Source organism: Hypomesus nipponensis, chromosome 15 (genome assembly GCF_054491055.1).
Source record: "Hypomesus nipponensis isolate SF chromosome 15, ASM5449105v1, whole genome shotgun sequence".
Lineage (NCBI taxonomy): Eukaryota > Metazoa > Chordata > Actinopteri > Osmeriformes > Osmeridae > Hypomesus > Hypomesus nipponensis.
The window spans coordinates 9,393,230-9,412,499 of NC_140375.1; the positions used below are offsets into that span (position 1 = coordinate 9,393,230).

At 41.7% G+C, this 19,270-nt stretch overlaps 2 protein-coding genes across 2 annotated transcripts; both read left to right on the forward strand.

The window, feature by feature from the left end:
- Window positions 1-3,044: 3,044 nt before the first annotated feature.
- aipl1 (aryl hydrocarbon receptor interacting protein-like 1) lies at window positions 3,045-7,710 on the forward strand. The gene is made up of 6 exons (XM_084674910.1): window positions 3,045-3,143; window positions 3,651-3,830; window positions 6,118-6,306; window positions 6,562-6,738; window positions 6,832-6,973; window positions 7,079-7,710. Exons 1-6 carry the CDS (start codon window positions 3,060-3,062, stop codon window positions 7,276-7,278), a joined length of 972 nt encoding a protein of 323 aa, XP_084531036.1. The 5' UTR covers window positions 3,045-3,059; the 3' UTR covers window positions 7,279-7,710.
- An 889-nt stretch (window positions 7,711-8,599) lies between these two features.
- trarg1a (trafficking regulator of GLUT4 (SLC2A4) 1a) lies at window positions 8,600-18,244 on the forward strand. Its single transcript, XM_084674671.1, has 3 exons — window positions 8,600-9,593; window positions 16,631-16,757; window positions 17,217-18,244. The coding sequence occupies exons 1-3, from the start codon at window positions 9,186-9,188 to the stop codon at window positions 17,228-17,230; spliced, it is 549 nt and encodes a 182-aa protein (XP_084530797.1). The 5' UTR covers window positions 8,600-9,185; the 3' UTR covers window positions 17,231-18,244.
- Window positions 18,245-19,270: the final 1,026 nt, after the last annotated feature.

The window sequence follows — 19,270 nt, forward strand, 5'->3', positions numbered from 1 at the left end:
ACATGCACACACACACATACATGCACATCCACAGACACACACACACACACACACACACACACACATTCCTGTCTTTCAGTCCTCCCACTGGATAGCAGAGGTACTGCAGATCTAATCCAAACTTCCAAACATTTTAACAATGAGAGAGAAAGTGAGAAGGGACAAAAAAATGTCTGACCAGGTCGCTGTGTTCGATGTTACATCATATTCCTAACTGTGTTACATAGCTTTACAATTTGTTCTAACTGACTACAGCCATAGGGTTTATGGTACCATCAAAATGTATAGGGTTTATGGTGCCATAGAGAAGCATGTCAGAGTGATGACAAAAAACGCAGATATGTGGATGGCAACTCCAAGTCAGAAGGTCAAGGCCACGCTGGCATATCTCGAGCTGGTGATTCACTCATTTGGCCTTTAAACATATCCAGCTTGGGATAATGTGCCTGCTCACGTTTCTCACAGCACCTGGCTTGCAGCGTGACGAGCAGGTATACTCGGCCTCGTCATTGTCATCTTCATCCTCTTCATCCTCATTCTCCTCATCATTGGCATCACTGGCATCACTGTCATCATTATCAGTCATCATCATTTTACAAATTCTCTAGCATTCCATCTAGTCGCGTGCTGTGTGTGATACGAATGGAGGGTTATAGGACTGGAGTGGAGAGATAATACATAAAGCATACTTTCTTTAAAAGCCAAAACAGATTATGCCTCTGGCCCAAATATTTATCCAAAGTGGGATGCTGTTGTCATTGTGTATTTGAGTGTGTGCTTTGTACGATATTAACCACACTTCCAAGTAGTTCATATAAACTGTGTGTGCTTTGTAGCATTTGTGTAAATGAGAGTACAGGCCCTGGGCAGTGAAATATTCGTATGCATGAAAGAGATCGTTATTAAATGCAAAGACAGCAAGTTCTTGTCTTGGTGGTAAGAAGGAGGGACTTGTGTGTGTGTGTCCATTTCTGTTACACGTAGTATAGAGATAATAATAGATGACTGGCCAGGGTGCCTGTGATTCACTAGGGCCTTACACCGTTCTGTCATATCTGCTGAACCTCAGTGACATATCTGCACCCCTTCCGACCTCAACACACACACTGGGAGGCTGGAGGGCATGGGGCAGGATGTTCTAATGTCTGAGTGTGTGTGTGTGTGGCACTGCACCCCACAGTGCTTCCCTTATACCTCCCACTGAATGTGTCCTTTCCGGTCTATTATGTTATTTTGCTGGGTCACACACACATACACACACATATATACTTACAAATACCACACACACACCTTCTTTCTCTCTGTGTTCCCAGAGTAATTCAACAGAACAAAACTTCACACTTTAACCTGTGTTCATTTCTGTCAGGCAGTAGACATCCCCTGCGGAATACATATATGCATGTCCTTTTCATATGTCTCTGACTTCCAAAAGGGAACTTATGCATCAGCACCATGTTTCCATGCAGGCTAATTACGACTACGCACAGGGTTTACTCCATGCATGTTTAAACAAGACATTTTCCACTTGCACACACATATACTGTATATCTATGTATATTAAATAAATGTTTATATATACAGCATATACAAACACATACAGTATTACATAGACACAAGGTGTACAGAGACACAAATACAGGCTAACATACAGTACACAAATACACACACACACACACACACAATGAGACAGAAAGGTGTGGGTGGTGTGACGCAGGCTCCATGAGTCACTGTGATACACAGACTGAGTTACAGCAAACCCTGATTACTCCTGTCTCCAACAGGTGTGGAAGAATACTGGTCTCTGTCTCCCTCCTTTTACTGGTCTCTCTTCTCCCTAACTCTCTTTTTTCCCTTTTCATTCTCCATCCACAAATACTTAAAAAAAGAATGTTAAGTTAAAAACCTATCATATTAAAGGATACTAAACTGGCATACAGTACATATCAAGTCATGAGATTTACTGTATAATGTACTGTTTAGTTATAAAGTTTGATTTAAGATTATGTTCGATTTAATTTAGATTATTTTTATAATGACCTAAAGCATTATCCAATTTCCTTTTATCAGATGGAATTCATGAGATCACTGAGTTACAATGTACGAGGACTTTGCCCCACACAAAGCATCTGCTCCTGCAAATAACTAGTAGAGATCTGTACTATAGCTCTGATTGAATATTCTTCAACACTCAGTTTTTCTCCTGCTTCCTTTGAGGTAATCTCTGCTCTGACATGACTAATGAAAAGAGACCACATCTGTTATTCATCCATTCCACAGATGTTTGCCTGTTTGTTATTTCTCCACAAGAGGGCAGAAAACAACCGCAGAGCTGGACGCTTCAAAGCACATACCAAACTGATTAGAGCATGATTCGATGAGTAACGCATGTCACCATTGTGACATAATTCTGAAATAATGCACCAACATAGTTACTGAAAGTAATAAAATCATCAGATTAAGGTTTCCATTCGCAATAAACATTTGATGAGTTGCACTGCTCACGAAGTAATCCAACATTTTCTGAAGAAACATATACTGACTCAACTGATATTTGAGTACTTCTACAGAAGCCTGAAATTAATTACACACAAACACGGAGATGGGTATCAGATGTGTGTTTTTAGCCAGGGTCAACAAGTCCAGAGAAATTGGTTGCTGACGCTGTTGTTCCCCAGTACTCAGCTACAGCTATCATACAGTAGTATAATGGTACACCATCCAGCTTTATTCTAGACTTTTCTGGCAAGCAAAATTCATCAGAGAAAGTGCTGACAGGTGCTGGCCTGGGAGGGGTGGATGGGTTATGAGGATGATGATGAAAGGAGGAGGGGGAGGCAAGTTCCTAATCTCCTTATCCCAGTCCTAATCTATTCTATTCGAGCAGCAACATTTATACATGCATTACCTCCACACACCTCCCAACTTCTCCACCACTAGACAACAAACCCAGCAGTCCATATACACACAAGATCGCACATCTCTGGCTGGCTGGCCGCCATAGACACACATAAACAAACCCATAGTAGAGGAAGATGGCTACAGATGTAGGGGAAACCTTGATGCTAGGGGTGGAGGGGATCAAGAAGACCATCTTACATGGAGGAAGAGGAGATCAGCTACCCAGATTCATCACGGGAACTAAGGTAGGCTGCAATCTCTCCATCGCCCTCCAAACATGAGTCCTGTGTTACCTAGCCAAACTTGTTTTCAGTCAGAACGTCTTTCTGCAATATTCTGTTAGGTGGTTTTGTTATGCAGATGTGGCTACCTCTTCTCTTCACTGGGGACATATCTTAAATGCTGCCTCCATTGAAATTGAACGATAGTCTCTATGTAATGGGTAATGGCTGTACTTGTAGTTTAAAGTACAATTTAAAAGCTGCATCTCTCTTATCAGGGACACATGACACTAGTCATTTAATTTGCTTTGACATTGAAAAATTGCATTTCAATTCCACACACTATGCTAATAGAGAACAAGTCATGTTATAGTCCATTTTACATGACAACAGACAGTTATAACTTTAACTCTAAAACTGACAGATTCATTTATTTTAAATAGAAAAAGGGTTGACAAGTACTTTATCTCTTTGGTTAATTTCTAGAGAGATCTTCTGCATCTTTTCCCCTTCTTTTTCCTCTCCTCTTAGGTGGTCTTTCACTTCCGCACCCAGCTGTGCAACGATGAGCGCACGGTATTGGATGACAGCAAGAAGGTTGGCGTGCCCATGGAGGTGGTGATTGGGAACATGTTCAAGTTGGAAATCTGGGAGACACTGCTCACCTCCATGAGACTTGGAGAGGTGGCTGAATTCTGGTGCGATAGCACGGTGAGTAGACTTAATCCCCCACAATGCATCACCAAGTATGAGACATGCTTCCTGAGCATGTGAGTTGTTTGCTTTTGCCCTATACTATAGGAAAAAATACATTGTATTGGGCAATTTGGGGAGGTCATATTAAAGGCAGAGTAGTTCAGTTAGCTCGCTAATGTTACCTGCTGATAGCCTGACTATATTGAAGCTAGCTAACACTATGTGGTGATGCATTTAAAGCTTATCCACACTTTTACCTCTTGATGGCCTCTTCATACAGCAGAAGACCTGTCCTTGACTCCATCTTTGTCCTAGATGTTGCCCTCATTTCATGGCAATCTTAATTGACGAAGTGGAGTCTGTGCCAGTTTCTTTCTGTGAAGTCCGTTCTGTATGCAGTAGCTGCTTTCCGGGTCATTTTGCTGTCTTTTAAACAAACACTAAAGCTGTGCCTGTGGACTGAACATTTAGGCTGCAAACTGGTTTACACTTTTATATTTATTTCTCACAAATCATACACCTGCCGCATTTCAACTTCATACAACACCTGTTTGTCAAAATCATGAAGGCACAGACACACACACACAGAGATTCCTGGCATTATAGATAAATGATTACTTGGCTGGCAAACAATTGTGATTGTATTATAAACAAATGTCTCATAATATATTGATTCTTCCAACTGAAATACACATTGTGTTTTGTGTGTGTCTCATGGCAACCGATCAGTCTATTGCTTATTCCCAGCTTTCAGCGAATACAACGTTCTTCTGTTCCACACATGGCGCAATGCCGGGAAAACAACATTCCCTAGTAAAGGCTGAATGTGTTAGGCCTCCTGGACACGCAACACCACATGCTAATAATGTTATTATCCAAAGACACAGAAGCTGTTCTTACTAAACACTTCAATCCCCCCATGAATTTGATTGCTATGGACACAAGACACGCATGTACACCCAGAACCACTCGTTTCACTTGATGTTGCTTTACATGTGTATTCTGGACAATGGCAATCCTGTGTGTTGTCATTGAACACGTCAGTTCACATGTCATCTAATACACGTGAACTTGTATTAGAATCAGAATCAGAAGGGATTTTATTCGCCATGAATGTTTGCACAAACAAGGAATTTACTTTGGCAGGGAGGTGCATACATTAAACATATAGGAATATATATAGGAATATAAACTTAAATATGTGAACTAACTATACAAAAGGAGCAAAGTCTAGCTAATACTAAGGGGGGTCTAGCTAATACTAAGGGGAATAAAATAAAATATAAAATATAAGTAGTCATAATATATAGTCTAACCTAAAAAAACAGAGAACGATACAGTGCAAGAGAACGATACAATAGTGCAAATTGCATTGTGCAGGGTGTCATTGTATAAAATGGATTAGCCTTTTTGTACTGCTAATGCTTAATTAGTATCCATTTAGCCTCACAAAGCTACTGTCTGTCACTGTCTTTATAAACACAAGACAAAATGTTAATTTACCTTTCCCTTATTGTAGGTTTAATGTAGATTTCAAAACAATAGGGTTGTCTTAACCCTTAATTTGCACAGTGTTTTGTCTAGTCGCTTTGTGTACGTCCATATCTCTGTGTGTGCATGGGTGTGTATGTGTTACGTTTGCATCTAATCTTAGTGTTATAACAGGAACAGATGGAGTGTTTGCAGTAGGTTCATTAATCTGCAACTGCCTCACCTTTCCCTAATCGAATGGGATTACTGCTGACTCATCATGATGACTGCCAAAGGCCCCACACAGATTAGTTCAGAAGGAGCTTTAAACTGGGGCCCACACATCCACTCAGTCATTCATTACCTAACACACAAAGCCAGGTGTCCTCCGTACTATTGAATAAGCCCCGCAAGGTTCTGTGCGACACTTGTGTTTACCATTTTGAACCAGAAGAGGGTACTGTTGTAATGTTTGACTCATACTGTGTCAATGTGGAACATTGGAGAACAGTGCAGATATTGGGATACTTTACTCTGTGTAGGTAGGTTGTCCCTCCTCAAATTCAATAAACACACTATCTTGTATGAAACAATGTATTTTCTCATATTATTTAGTATGGTGGGCTACTTTAACATGTACATTTTTGGTCCCCTTTTCTACCTTATTTTACTGGAGAAGTGTGATTCATTGACTGTATACTTAATGTAGGCAATCTTCTTCTTATTCTGCAGTTCAGCTAACTGGAACTTGTAATACTTAAATGAAATGACTTAGCAGGTTGTTTGACAAAAGACTTTACTAACACACCACCACCACAACCACCACCATCAGCACACTGGCCTCTATCCCATTGTGGCCAAGAGTCTGCGGCGCATTGCGGAGGGCAAGGACCCCGTGGACTGGCACATCCACACCTGTGGCATGGCCAACATGTTTGCCTACCACAGCCTGGGCTATGATGACCTGGACGAGCTGCAGAAGGAGCCGCAGCCTCTGTTCTTTGTCTTGGAGCTGGTCAAGGTGAGAGGCACGAAACCAGTCTATGATGAGTTAAGTAACACAACATTGTGGTGTATCATACTGTATCTTATAGTTCATATGTTAGGATTTGGCAACCGTTATACTGTTTTGTTTCAACAAATAGTCTTACAAGATCAGATATTTTTTACAACATATTTTGTTTCTCTTCTTGGGGTTGTCCTCCCGTGTGTGTGTGTGTGTGTGTGTGTGTGTGTGTGTGTGTGTGTGGTTGTTTGTTTGTTCATGGACTGTTAGGTAGAGCAGCCCAGTGAGTACAACAGGGAGTCATGGGCCTTGAACGACGAGGAGAGGCTGAAATGTGTGCCAGTGCTGCATGGTCAGGGCAACAAGCTGTATAAACAGGGACGCTACGAGGATGCCACACAAAAATACAAAGAAGCCATTGTCTGCCTCAAGAACATACAAATGAAGGTATCACCTTGACTTTGATCTTCTGATCTGCAACTAAAACGTTGTGTGACTGTTTGTGTGCATATGGTTTTGTATAACAGCATGTGTCCCCAGGAGAAGGCATGGGAGGCTCCATGGTTGAAGTTGGAAAAGATGGGCAACACTCTGACCCTCAACTACTGCCAGTGTCTGCTGCGCATGGAAGAATATTATGAGGTCATCGAGCACACCACTGACATCGTCAACCAGCACCCAGGCATGTCTGCAGCCCCAAGTGCCCTTGCATTAACACAAAATCATAAAAAGAAGAAAAAAAGAACACTCTTTAAAGCCACTCTAACCTTTTATGTGCATGTCCTAGGAGTGAAGAAGGCTTTCTACCTGCGTGGTAAAGCCCACATGGAGGTATGGAACGAGGCTGAGGCCAGGGAGGACTTCAGCAGGGTCCTGGACCTGGACCCTGGCATGGAGAGGGCAGTGAAGAGGGAGCTGGCGCTGCTCAACATGCGCCTAGAGGAGAAGAACGAAGAGGACAAGCTGAAGTACAAGGGCATGTTCTGACCATGGAACACAAACAATGGTTGAATGGAGAGGCAACGACCAGAGAGGGTTGATGTCGACTACACCGTATACGTTCTCACATATGGGTGGAGGATGGAGTGTGAGTGTGTGTGAGAGGGCAGAGGAAAACAGAGCAACTAAGGTACTGTACTTGTGACTGTTAGCCATTTCTGCTCAGTAAACTTTGCCTGTGTGGTACCTGTATCGTTGTAAAACTGTCAGAGGGAGCAATGGTATCTATTGACATGATTGAGACACTAAAGTCCAAACAGAAAATCTGCTTAGCAACCACTGGGAACTTAGACTGGAACCACCATGGAAGTGAGGCTGTTGCTGACTGTTTTGCATAAACAAGTCTGACGTTTTATCTTATGGGTACATTAAATGTCCTTTAGGTGGCGCTCTTTCTGTAAAATAAACCACTGTACAATAAACTGCACTTAAGTTCATTTATGAAGCCTATCTACACAAATAGAAACGAAATAATGACACAATTGTAGAATATTAGTAATGGTGAATGTGTGTCATAGCTGAATTTAGATTGACTCTTCTAAATGTGTATGCAATGTTGCAACTTGTGTGTCTGAGATAAAGAGAGAGCAGAATGAGTAATGCCTCTGTGTTTTAGGATGAAGCTGACAATGGTAGCAAACTATCTCAATCTGTGTGCGTGTGTGTGTGTGTGTGTGTGTGTAGTGTATCAGGTCGATTGCATTACATCATATAAGTAGCTCACCTTCATTCAGGGAATTCCTTCTCATCACCATCTAGTCCTACACACAAACTTATAAGAAACGAAACATACAGTTTACAGGCTCTAGTGTTATTAACAGCTAAATTAACAGCTAAATGCACAGATTATTCTAAATCTGAAAATGTTATTCAACTCAGGGATACACCACTAAAGATATGTACTTTTCACAAAATATTATAACGTGAGTTATCTTGGATTCTTTGGTTAGATGTGGTGCATACATTTTGGGATTAATAGTTTATACCATTGACCCGATGAGCCAAAACGTTGTTTTCAATAAAGCATCGTAAATCCCAAAGAAGTCTGATATTATGTCGACTGCGAATTTTCTTTGCTTATTAATATTATTGACCTCGGTCAAGTCTTGCTACTCCGTGTACAGGATGCAGCGTTTGGAAATCCGCCTTGCATATCCCGCTGCTGGCTCAGTTCCATTGGTGCTGATGTTGGGAAGAGTAGAAGGAGGGAGGGGGGGAGGGAGGGAGGCATGAAGAGATGGGGAGGGGGAGCCGCACTGCTCTGCTACAAGTTCTGCCCAGTTGCTTTGTTGCTGCAGCGTCAGAAAGAGCCTTGAGACACGGCCTAGTGCGGATCAAACAAACGGAAGGGGTTTAAAGTCATTAGGTCATATTTATGTGAAATCGCAAGTGTTTCATCGTTTTTGGTTATTTAACGCAAAACAACGCGTTAACCTGCTTGCTATAACAGAACCTGTGGATAATGGTGCAACGTGGTGGGAGAGGCAGGCGACAGGCGGTTCATTGAGTGATTTGTTCCTCCTTTGCGCTCTAGATGGAGAGAGCGCGTGCACAATTCTAAGGAAATCGCTTTCTGCTAGCGCGTGTGGATTGAATGAAACTGCGGATTTGAGGCGAAGGCGTTCTTTTTGGTCCTAGGCGAAGAATGATGCGCAAATATTACCGGGAAATTGTTTTATTGCCCAAATATCTTTAGATTGTTGGGATTTTTTTCCCTTGTGTTCATTTGTTAGCCTAAATAAAAAATTGTGAGAGCCAGGCAAGGTGAGCTTCGTAAACTACAGTCTAACATACCTTATAAAGCCTAATTATGTCCGTTTAGGGGATCTTAGGGCATAAAAGAATAATACAGCTAAATAAAATTATTTTTGAATCCTGGACTTTGGAATTGAAGAATGGCTGTCAACACTGACACAGCATTTGAAAAATCTACACTTGGTGAAAGTGTTGCAGCGCAACCCAACGAGTCCCAAGAGACAGAAAAACTTCTCAGCGCCGTGACTACAGAGCCCGGTGGCAACGGAATGAAAATGTCCAGCTCCTTCACAGTCAACGTTGGGGGCGAAAAGAACCTCGATCCAGATCAGAATGGCCACAGTGTACCCCTCAGGTCGGGTTCGGCGGGACACCTGGGCGCTCCCCCGCTCTCCCCGTCCCGGGTCAGTTTGAGCCGCACCTCGTCCACCGGTAATGCTGGCGTTCAAGAGGCACAAAACCCCAAAGACTATCTCATACTCGTGATCATCTCCTGCTTCTGTCCTGTCTGGCCCGTCAGCATCGTAGCATTGGTATATTCAATTATGGTAAGTAGATACAGTCTGTAGCCCACAGTGGAATAAGCACTTGTACATTTCAAATGTCAACGGTCATTTTTCCCATTCAGTTTTTTCCTGAAATGCTTGTTCTGCTTACACAAGCCTTGTGGGGTTATCGGTTACCCCTCATTAATATGACAAACCAGACCAAGTGCAGTTTGATGTGTAAAAATGTAGCACCAGGGCAGTCATCAAAATCTGAAAAGCAACTTTCTCATGTCCTGTTATTACAATGTCGGTCTAATTATTGTCATTTTGGACCTGCCATTCACAAGGTCTAGCTGCTTCATTGATAGAAAAAGATCTGCATCACACCTGCACTTCCTCTAGCGCCTGCATAGGACATGCGACGCTCTTTTCCCTAAAACAAATTATTGGTAATTTCCCTGGTAATTTATTCAATCTGATGGTTTGGATTTTATCGTGCAATTTAAACAAGCGACAACAATAAGTTACCAGAAGCTGTGAGCAAGTGGCATCGATTTCAAACCCTTATACTGCAAATGTGACAAATAGGCTAATAGAGCGATGGAAACGGCCACATTGCTTACAAATAACATTAATTAACATAACTAACATCATAGTCGAAGCTAATTTTTGGTTTCGTATTGTAACATTTAGGTTTATGTAATTATAGAACATATAATATATAACATTTTCATTTTAGAGTTTGGCGTATTTCACCCACAAATTAAGATTGATCCACTGCTGTTTAGGGCACAAACATAACCTCGTGACGCTTCCACACTTCCATAACATGTTTGCTGCAATTTTCCTCATTCATTATTAATTGTTGTTCAAATTATTCTATCAAAAACTGGAGAGTGCTTCTTTCTGTTTGGATGTGGTGATTTAACGTAATTTCTGTCTGTCTAAATTAGTTTAGTTTGTGGTGTACTATTGGCTAACTTCATAGCACTTCAAATTTATATCGATTTTGTTGACATGAGGTTTGAGAACGGAAATGGGCGCGCTGAATCTAAATTTGGTTTTCTTTGAGAGAACCTATATTAGGCTTATAGGTTGATTCTACAGTTGTTCTGGAGGGTAGAAAAACTGACATTTTGGCTTTCAGTTTTGGCTTCATTAATCTTTCCTACTTGATGCCATACCAGCAGAGTATCAATAACCAAGAGACCGAAAATGTGGTTCTGTAATTTACACATTTACATTTCATTTAAATTCTATTCATTTAGTAGATGTTTTTTTCCAAGGAAACATATTGCGACAGAACAGCAATAACTCAAATAGTTAGAAACTGAAAATCTGTCTGTACAAACAAATCTGCGTTTGTGTGTATGTGTGCGTTGTAGGTGGGTCAGGCCACACACATTTGTAATGGCATGTGACCACAGGAAACAGCAGCAACATGTATACTTTAATCATTGTTACAAGACCATGTTCAGAGTTTTGAATACAAAGGGTTGCAGTGTGTCTACAATCATTCATGGTAGCAGCAGCGGTATGCCATCCTGAGCTGAGCAAAATGCAATCCAATAAATACTTAACCTGGATCATCAAGCAATCCTGAGATCTCTACAACTGATTAAAGAAGCAGTGTAGGCATAAAGTAGCAATCATTAGGAACTGTATTTATTTGTGCTTCTCCTCTCTACTGAACTGCATCAGACAAGCCTGCATTCCAAGTTATGGTCTGGTCTTTGTACATTTCTGAGGTTAATACTGTCCAAGAACATACACATATGTAGCAATGAATCACTGGGAGTCTTTTTTAAAGGGCTTTACTGAATCTTTTTTCCATTACAGGTGGGTAATGATAAAGCCTGTAGGCTCTCTGTTTCCCTCTGCCTCCCTCCCTCCCTCTGCCTCCCTCCCTCTGCCTCACTCCCTCTGCCTCCCTCCTTCCATCCATCCATCCATCCATCCGTCCCTCACACACACACACACACAAACACACGCACGCACGCACGCACACACACACACACACACACACACACACACACACACACACACACACACACACACACACACACACACACACACACACACACATACTCTCTCTCTCTCCTGCAGTGAGCCCACAGCTCAGTGGTTTGCAGTCTCCACAGCTGTATCTGGCTTGAAGGGATTTTTATTCAGGTGTTGTCACTCAACAAAACTTGAGTGACAACTTGAGTGAGAACTTAACCAATCAATGTCAAAGCTGCCCTGTTCCAATAGTGGCACTCATGTCTCAAAACCTCTTGGAAAGTGTTACAGTGCTTCAGGCCTCAAGCAGTTCAGCATTATCTAGATTGAAGCACAGGATATTAACTGAGTTGCTTATCCAAGCAGAAATGTATACTTAAGCAATTGTGATGTTTCAATTAAATCCAGACCCCATGCCACTTATTACAAGACCAAGATAATTCATCCTTACATCACATCATGCTGACTCTCACCAATGAGAGAGAAAGAGAGGAGCAGAGAATAACAAAGGTGACAAGAGAAGGAGACAGGTGTGGAAGAGGAAGAGCAAAGGAAAGGAAACCAGAGCTGCACACTAACTCAATAGAAAGCGAGAAAAGTCAATTTAGCTTTCCTACAGAGGGCAAGCTGAAGCTGTTAGCCAGCTCCGCTACCCAGATAAACACAAGATCTGTCCTATAAGGTTGTATGGGAGACATAGATGGCTAGTAGAGACAGGATGGACATCCGCTCATTTCCTTCCATGAAGTACCTGGATAAGAATGAACACTCAAATCGACGCAGGAAACACAGCTAATGCATTGTATCTCTATATGCCTGATATCTTGAGTCCTAACAAATACCCCACACTCTCTAACAGCCTTAAAACCCAACCTACATTGATATTAGTAGAGAAGAGCAATCAGACTATAGTTAGTGTTGTTTGAGTGGAGAACAGTAGGCCTACTGATACCTCCACAACCTCACATTCAGCCTCACATCCAGTCCAGTAAGTGACACCTTCCCAGTACTGCAGCCCATGCATCCAGTGTGGCTGTGTGTGAGGTGAGGCAACAGCTCTGAGACCAATGCTACTTCTGAGGTTTTTGCGGCATGGAAATGCAGAAGAGAAGTCAACACAGAAGGGGAGTCAATTACCGGGAGTGGGGAGGCTGGGGGTAATAGGCTTTTATTGGCCAGCGCGGCCTCTCTGGGTAATAGGGAGGCCAAAACTGCAGGGCCGTTACTGCTCGCTTGGCAGATTTGCCTGTGAAATATGGCCTAGTGGCTTGTAGCCGAATGGATGGCTTTTTGCTTTCTGTGGATGTTTGTGTGAGATGAGGGGTGGTAAATGGTTTCTTATTAGCAATCTAAGCAATTTGTGTTGCAATATGGCATGTTTGATATATTTCACAGCTCTGAAAGCTTGAATTTGGCCTAAATGTACAAATGTGCTAGCTGGCTACATTACGGTACAGTATAGTTTGGTATGGATGCTATACAATTGTACATTTCAAATGGTAAAGTACTGTTGTTTGCATGGTTCTATGTAAGTCTGTGAGTTATAAATATGGCCCGTTTGACAATTGACATCTTAGTGTTTCAATCACAATGCCATCTCTAACCTTAGTTAGCATTGTCAAGAAATTGAATTAGCAAGTATTGCAGTTAAGTTGACATACAGTTCCTCATAATAAGCACCCATCTGCTCTCAAAATAGAAGATAGTAGAGTAGAATTTATATTAAAGGAACAGATCTGACAACACAGTGGCAAAACACATTGACAAATGTCATCTCGATAATTATGGAAAGCTCAATCTAGAGAAGATGAATTGAGTCATTAATACAAGAAGTCTTCGTGTGCATAGCATTTTATGATACATACTACTTCTTGGTGTTTCCAAAGACAACCAAAGTCATTTTCACAACCTTAAAACCATCAGTCTTTATATCAAGACATCTATTGCCTCATGTTTACTAAAATTCCAAACTAGTGTTCTCAAACCTCACCATCTGTGTACCGTGTTGTACTGTAGTATACACCCAGACCTGGTTCACCCAATACTGTAGATTAACCCCACAAACCCACATATCTTCTAATATACTTTCCACAACCCCTGTGATGTCTCACTGTATTGCAGTGCATTGAAATACCTGCATTATGTGATCAGCAAAGGCAAGCACACCCAATTATTAAATGTGACTGGACAAAGCTTGAACGTTATCTGACTGGTCAGAACTAGGGCCCTCCTAAGCCTGTTGTAGCCTAAGACACACTCACACCCATACAGTAGGCACACATGAGCTAGTACAGACACCTGCACACAGTCTCTCGCCATGCAGTGCCTTCCCCCCAGGCTGCTTCAACCACCCGGGCCATGTTGTCCATTATTAATGACTGGAGGCTGGAGAAGGGAGAACACTTAGAGACTTAGAGTCTCCCCCTCTCCTTCTTCAACTGCAGAGCAACCACAGGGAGGGGGGTGGGGGAGGCAGGCTAGAGAGAGTGTGTGTGGGTGTGTGTTTGGATTGGTGCACGTGAGGGTTTTTTGGGGCGGAATTAACAGTGACAGGCACAATGTGAGTCTACAGGATTTTGCCGCACCAGTGAAATTTTACAGTCATAAGAAAATACCAACCAGGCCTTCCTCTTCTAGCACATCAATACGACCATTTATCACCCAGAGGGAAGGCTCCCTCCCACCGCAAGTCACCAAGCCTCAGGTCCACACACACACACACACACACACACACAAGCTATGGTAATCTGATAACCCTCACTGCAACACAAGCTCAATTGCTATAAGAAATACACACCATGAAACCTTTCAATGGCAGGCGAAGATATTTTATTTTTTTACAAATATGTACTTGTGTACTGTATACTCCAAGTATGGTACAGTGTTAGGAAGGCCAGTTTGGTGACAAAGCAAAAGAGATGCAAATGCCATCTAACCAGGCTGTGTTTCCGAGGGGCTCCTATTGATTAAAAGTGCTGATGCGGTGCTTTTACTCTGTGATTGGAGTTCTGATCAATATAAACTCTGATGCCCAGGCCCACTAAGATATCACTCTCTCCCTGCTGTACTGGAAATGAGCACATGGGGTGGTGGAGTGCGTGTGTGCGAGAGAGAGGAAGAGAGGGAGTCACAGAAATTTGATCTCACGTGTTCCACTCTACACTTCATGATGAAACATGTTTAAAAACAACACTTGTACAGTGTATGGTTCAATCAGTCTGACCCTGGCTGTCCTAGAGGACCTCAGAGGACAGGAGAATAGAGAAAAGGACAAACATAGGGATGGATGGTAGAAGTATAAACTGAGCGCAAAGGAAAGAAGAAAAGTGATGGTGAGCAGAGGACGGAGTGTTTCTTTACCTGCAGTACAAAGAGTGTAATACAATCCCTTGGTGAGGCTAACCCAGCCCTGAGGCAGACAAACCCGCACATGAGTCAAATACAATCACACACTCACTGTTGTCACCTATTCAAGAGCCTAGATATTAGAGCACGCGTAGGTCAGGTAATGAGATTATATAAAGTCTGTGATTTTGTAACATGAGTTTTCTGCCAAGTTATTTGTAAACGTAACCATCCCATCCCAGTATTTTACTGTTAATGAGACAGACAAGCGCTTATTATATCATACATAACACATATCTGTAAGTCCAACTTCTGAGTCACAATCAAATGTCCCTCCCTTGCAACTGCAGATTTGTTTCCTCAAGAAAAACTACAGAAATCAGTGCAGTAGAAAATAGCAACTTGATGTATCAACTGAGGTTTTTCTATTATGTTATGGTGCTAGTGCTATAGTGCTGATCAAGCAACTTAATGTAATAAAGGTAAATTGCACTGTAATATATTGTATGATCAAATAATGTTTTTAGATGACCTCCTTCCTTTTTCTTGTTCACTAATTGGATTTGATTTAATTGGTATGAGCAATGTGATGGAGCACTTTTTTTTCACCATCCCAGTCATTGAGATCTATGTTTTATTGTTAGGGTAGTGTTCTACTGTGGCCTGCATATTACAAGGAAAAGTTCAGCACCATGGACAGCACTTTCCTGCTCAACACCATGGACAGCACCCGCTGGGCATAAGATTCAGTAAATTTAACAATCTATAAAAGCTTTCAGGTCTTTCTAACAGTTTGGTCAGTGAGACCCTTTTTTTATGGAGAGCTACGATCAAAACAGATAAAAAGCTGAGAAAGCAGACTTTAGGAACCTGAGGTTGGCCACAGAGTAAGGGAGTGTGTGGCTCGGTCACATGTCATCTAGAGAGATGTTTGTTGACTGTTGAGATCGGATGCTGCTATTGATCTTTTTAATGTAATGTGTGTGAGTGAGTATGGGTGTGTGTGTCACCCTGGGGAACACTAGGGGGGGTTGGGGGTTAATGGGAAAATGTGGCATGCCGGGGAACCCTGGATAATAGGAAGAGAATGACATCATTCTGGCGTGATCCGGTTGCTCTCTCAGACTAGAGAGCAACCGGAGGTCTCCCCATGAGATCTTCTGTGATCACTGCCCACTTCCCCACAACGCTCACGTGCACGCATACACATGCACACATAGCCCTCCTTTTGGTCCATCAACCTGTCTGTATGTCGGAAGCAGATACAGTGTACTGTGTCATTGCAGCATTCGTCAATAGGCCAATAGGCTTTAGCATACTGCATCCATCCATCATGTGGCAACTGACAGCTCCTGAAAACAGCAACATGCTATTGTTGAGAATAACCAATATTTTGTGTAAAAAAAATACAAGAATCTTTTCTGCTATGGCTGATTAATGGAATTCCCCCTAATAAATATTTCACAGTAAAACACTCAGCCTGGCAGATTGAATGAGACTCATGTGTACTTCAGTGTTCCAGGAGGTAATCTGTGGTTGAACTATGTTTGTCGAGACTGCCGGCGTCTCTAGAAGCGCTGGTTTGGTTTTATGCTGTATCACACTTTCCTCTATCTTTGTGTTCAGGTTTGAAGTTGAACTGTTGTAATGGTTGAAGATAAACTGGAACATAATCACATCTCACCATGACTAGGGTGATGTGTGCTCTCTGTCGTTTGTCTTATCAAACTGTGTGTGTGTGTTGTCTCCAGTCCAGAAACAGTCTCCAGTCAGGTGACATGGACGGGGCCAAGAGACTGGGTCGTCTGGCTCGCCTGCTTAGCATCGTGTCCATCATCCTGGGTCTGCTCATCATCGTGGTCTACGTGGTGATCGCTGGTACGGACTCCCTCTCTCTCTCCCCCTCTCTCTCTCTCTCCCTCTCTCTCTCTCTCTCTCTCACACACACACACAGACCACAACTATGTGAAACATTTAAGATATGAATATATTGTAAAATAATTGTTATATATATATTTTTTTCTTTCTCTCACATTCAGATATGATTTATGACACCAACACACACACTCATACATGTGCCAGGTTGTGCGTGTGTGTTTTTACTAAGTGATATGATATCTGAGCTGTGTGCATGGTCTGATTAGCATTGCAGCTATTAAAGCTGGCAGTCACAGGACACCCTGGTTTCCTGGCAATTTTGCACAGTTTGTTTGTCATCATTCTGTTGAAATGACCACCTCTCTCTCCACCTTTGTTCACTTCCTTTCTTTTGTTCCCCTCTTCCTCTTGTTTCCAAAATTCTCTTTCTATTCTCCTTTCCTATCCTGTACCTAACAGTGACCAGTAAATAGCTCTGAGGACACCATGCATGCTGCAGACCAATCCCAAGATGCATCATGTGAAAATCTACCGATTCTGACCATTCCAAAAATCAAAAAAGAAGCTATCTTCATCAATGCCTCCCTGTAATTAGGCCTTCTGAGAAACACAGCAAAAAATAAACAAGTTCTATGAAGAGTAGGTGCCGTAGCAAAGCAAACCAATAAGCAAAAACATAAAAGATCTAAGAAATGCATGCTTTAGACTTCTGTAACTTTAGCTTGATAACGAAAAAAAATACTTGATATAATGTTTAAAGAATGAAAGTGATGGTTTACACTCAGGTTGGAAAGACTCACTGCACCTCTCTCTGGACTAATGGAGTCTGAAAACGACAGGGAGATGATGACTAAAGGAAAGAGGGATGGAGCAAAAAAATTATGTATTCTGTATGAAGAATGGTGGGAACTCTTCAAACAGGCACTTCAAAGCTTTGGGACCACAAACCTCAGATGGTTATATGGTGACCTTAATATATTCCTGGTTTACCTTGTTGCATTAAAACATACACAGTCTGTATAACTATACTGCTAAAGTTTGCAATTGTAGTTTACAAATTGATCTAAATGTGCATTTTATAAAAGGTTTGTATGTGGAGTTGAGCGTGGTTGATTGAGACTGTTACGCATGAGTGGTTGTTGCCTTGAATGGCAAAATGTTGGGGAAAGAAACACAATTTGGCAGATTTTTACATTTGTTTTTCATTATTTTGTAGACCTTTTGACAAAACAGAGATCACCTGCATGCCTTGTCTTGAAGGTAGTATGTATATCTGTGTTCAATTGGGATGTAAACACTCTTTACCTGTCTGTGTTGTTTTGACTGGAAATATAAAGAAACTAGCTGAAAGAATACAGAAAGTTGTACATTCATGTAAACCATACTTACATCCTACTGCTACAATCACTTCCAACCTCCCCTCTTGCCCCTCCCATTGTGTGCCCCCCACAACCCCTTGCCTTGCTCTGGGAGGAGCCTGATTATATTGACACGCATGCCAACCCTCCCTACCCCCAGCCACACCCCCCCCCCCTCCCAAACCATAAGTCATTCAATTGGCCAGCTTATCACTTCCGATTTCCACTTCCTCCTTCGAACCTCTTTGACCATCTCTGCACATTACCTGTAATACCTTGACTGTTAATGTAAATTGTTTCACTGAATGTCTTTTATACTATACACAAACACCGCCACTATCTCCTCTACAGTCATCCCTACCTACTCTTTACCCTCTGTAACCATATTATGATACTGTATGAATTCATATGAGAATATATATGCAATATATAGGCATGCTGTGGGACAAACAGTACACCATTTTTTTGGTAATGTTTCTGTGTTAGCCTTCCTGTGCTAAAGGTACATTGCTTTAATTGATAGCAGTTGTAGTATGTCTGTGTTCTGTAGCACGCCAGTCTGTCTGCATTTCCCCCATCTGGTAGAAGTCCCATTGTACAGGTTTACAGTAACTATGGTAACACACAACAGAACTTTATTGTAGGGCAGTAATATCACTGAGTCATAAAGCCTTATAGCTTATGTATAGGTAATACATTTACCGTTTTACCTTGTTACCTTGCTTATTTAACACACTTGGTTGCACAAGTCCGACCATTTTCATATCACTGTTTAAAATTGTCTATCATTTAACTAACTTGTTAAGGGCTTAGAGACGAGATAACTAGACATGATTAAGAATTTGATTGGGTATTCAAGAATAATACTTCCAACTTTAGTCAAAGTTAGTCTGTTTTTTTGCCCATAAAAGTATCTATGGTAGTTGAAAACAGCCTTTGGGGTATATTGACAAAAACCTTCTCGAAATAAGCAACAAAAGCTGTAATCCAAAGAATCCTCTCCCACTGTCTGCATTTGTAAAGCTCCCATTTGACCGTTGTCTTACACATAATCGAATAAACTCTAGATTGTTCTCAATATCTCTTCCCACTCTTTACCTTATGGAGTAAAAAGCAGATGTGTTTACCTGTCTGGATAGAGCTACAGATGTTTAC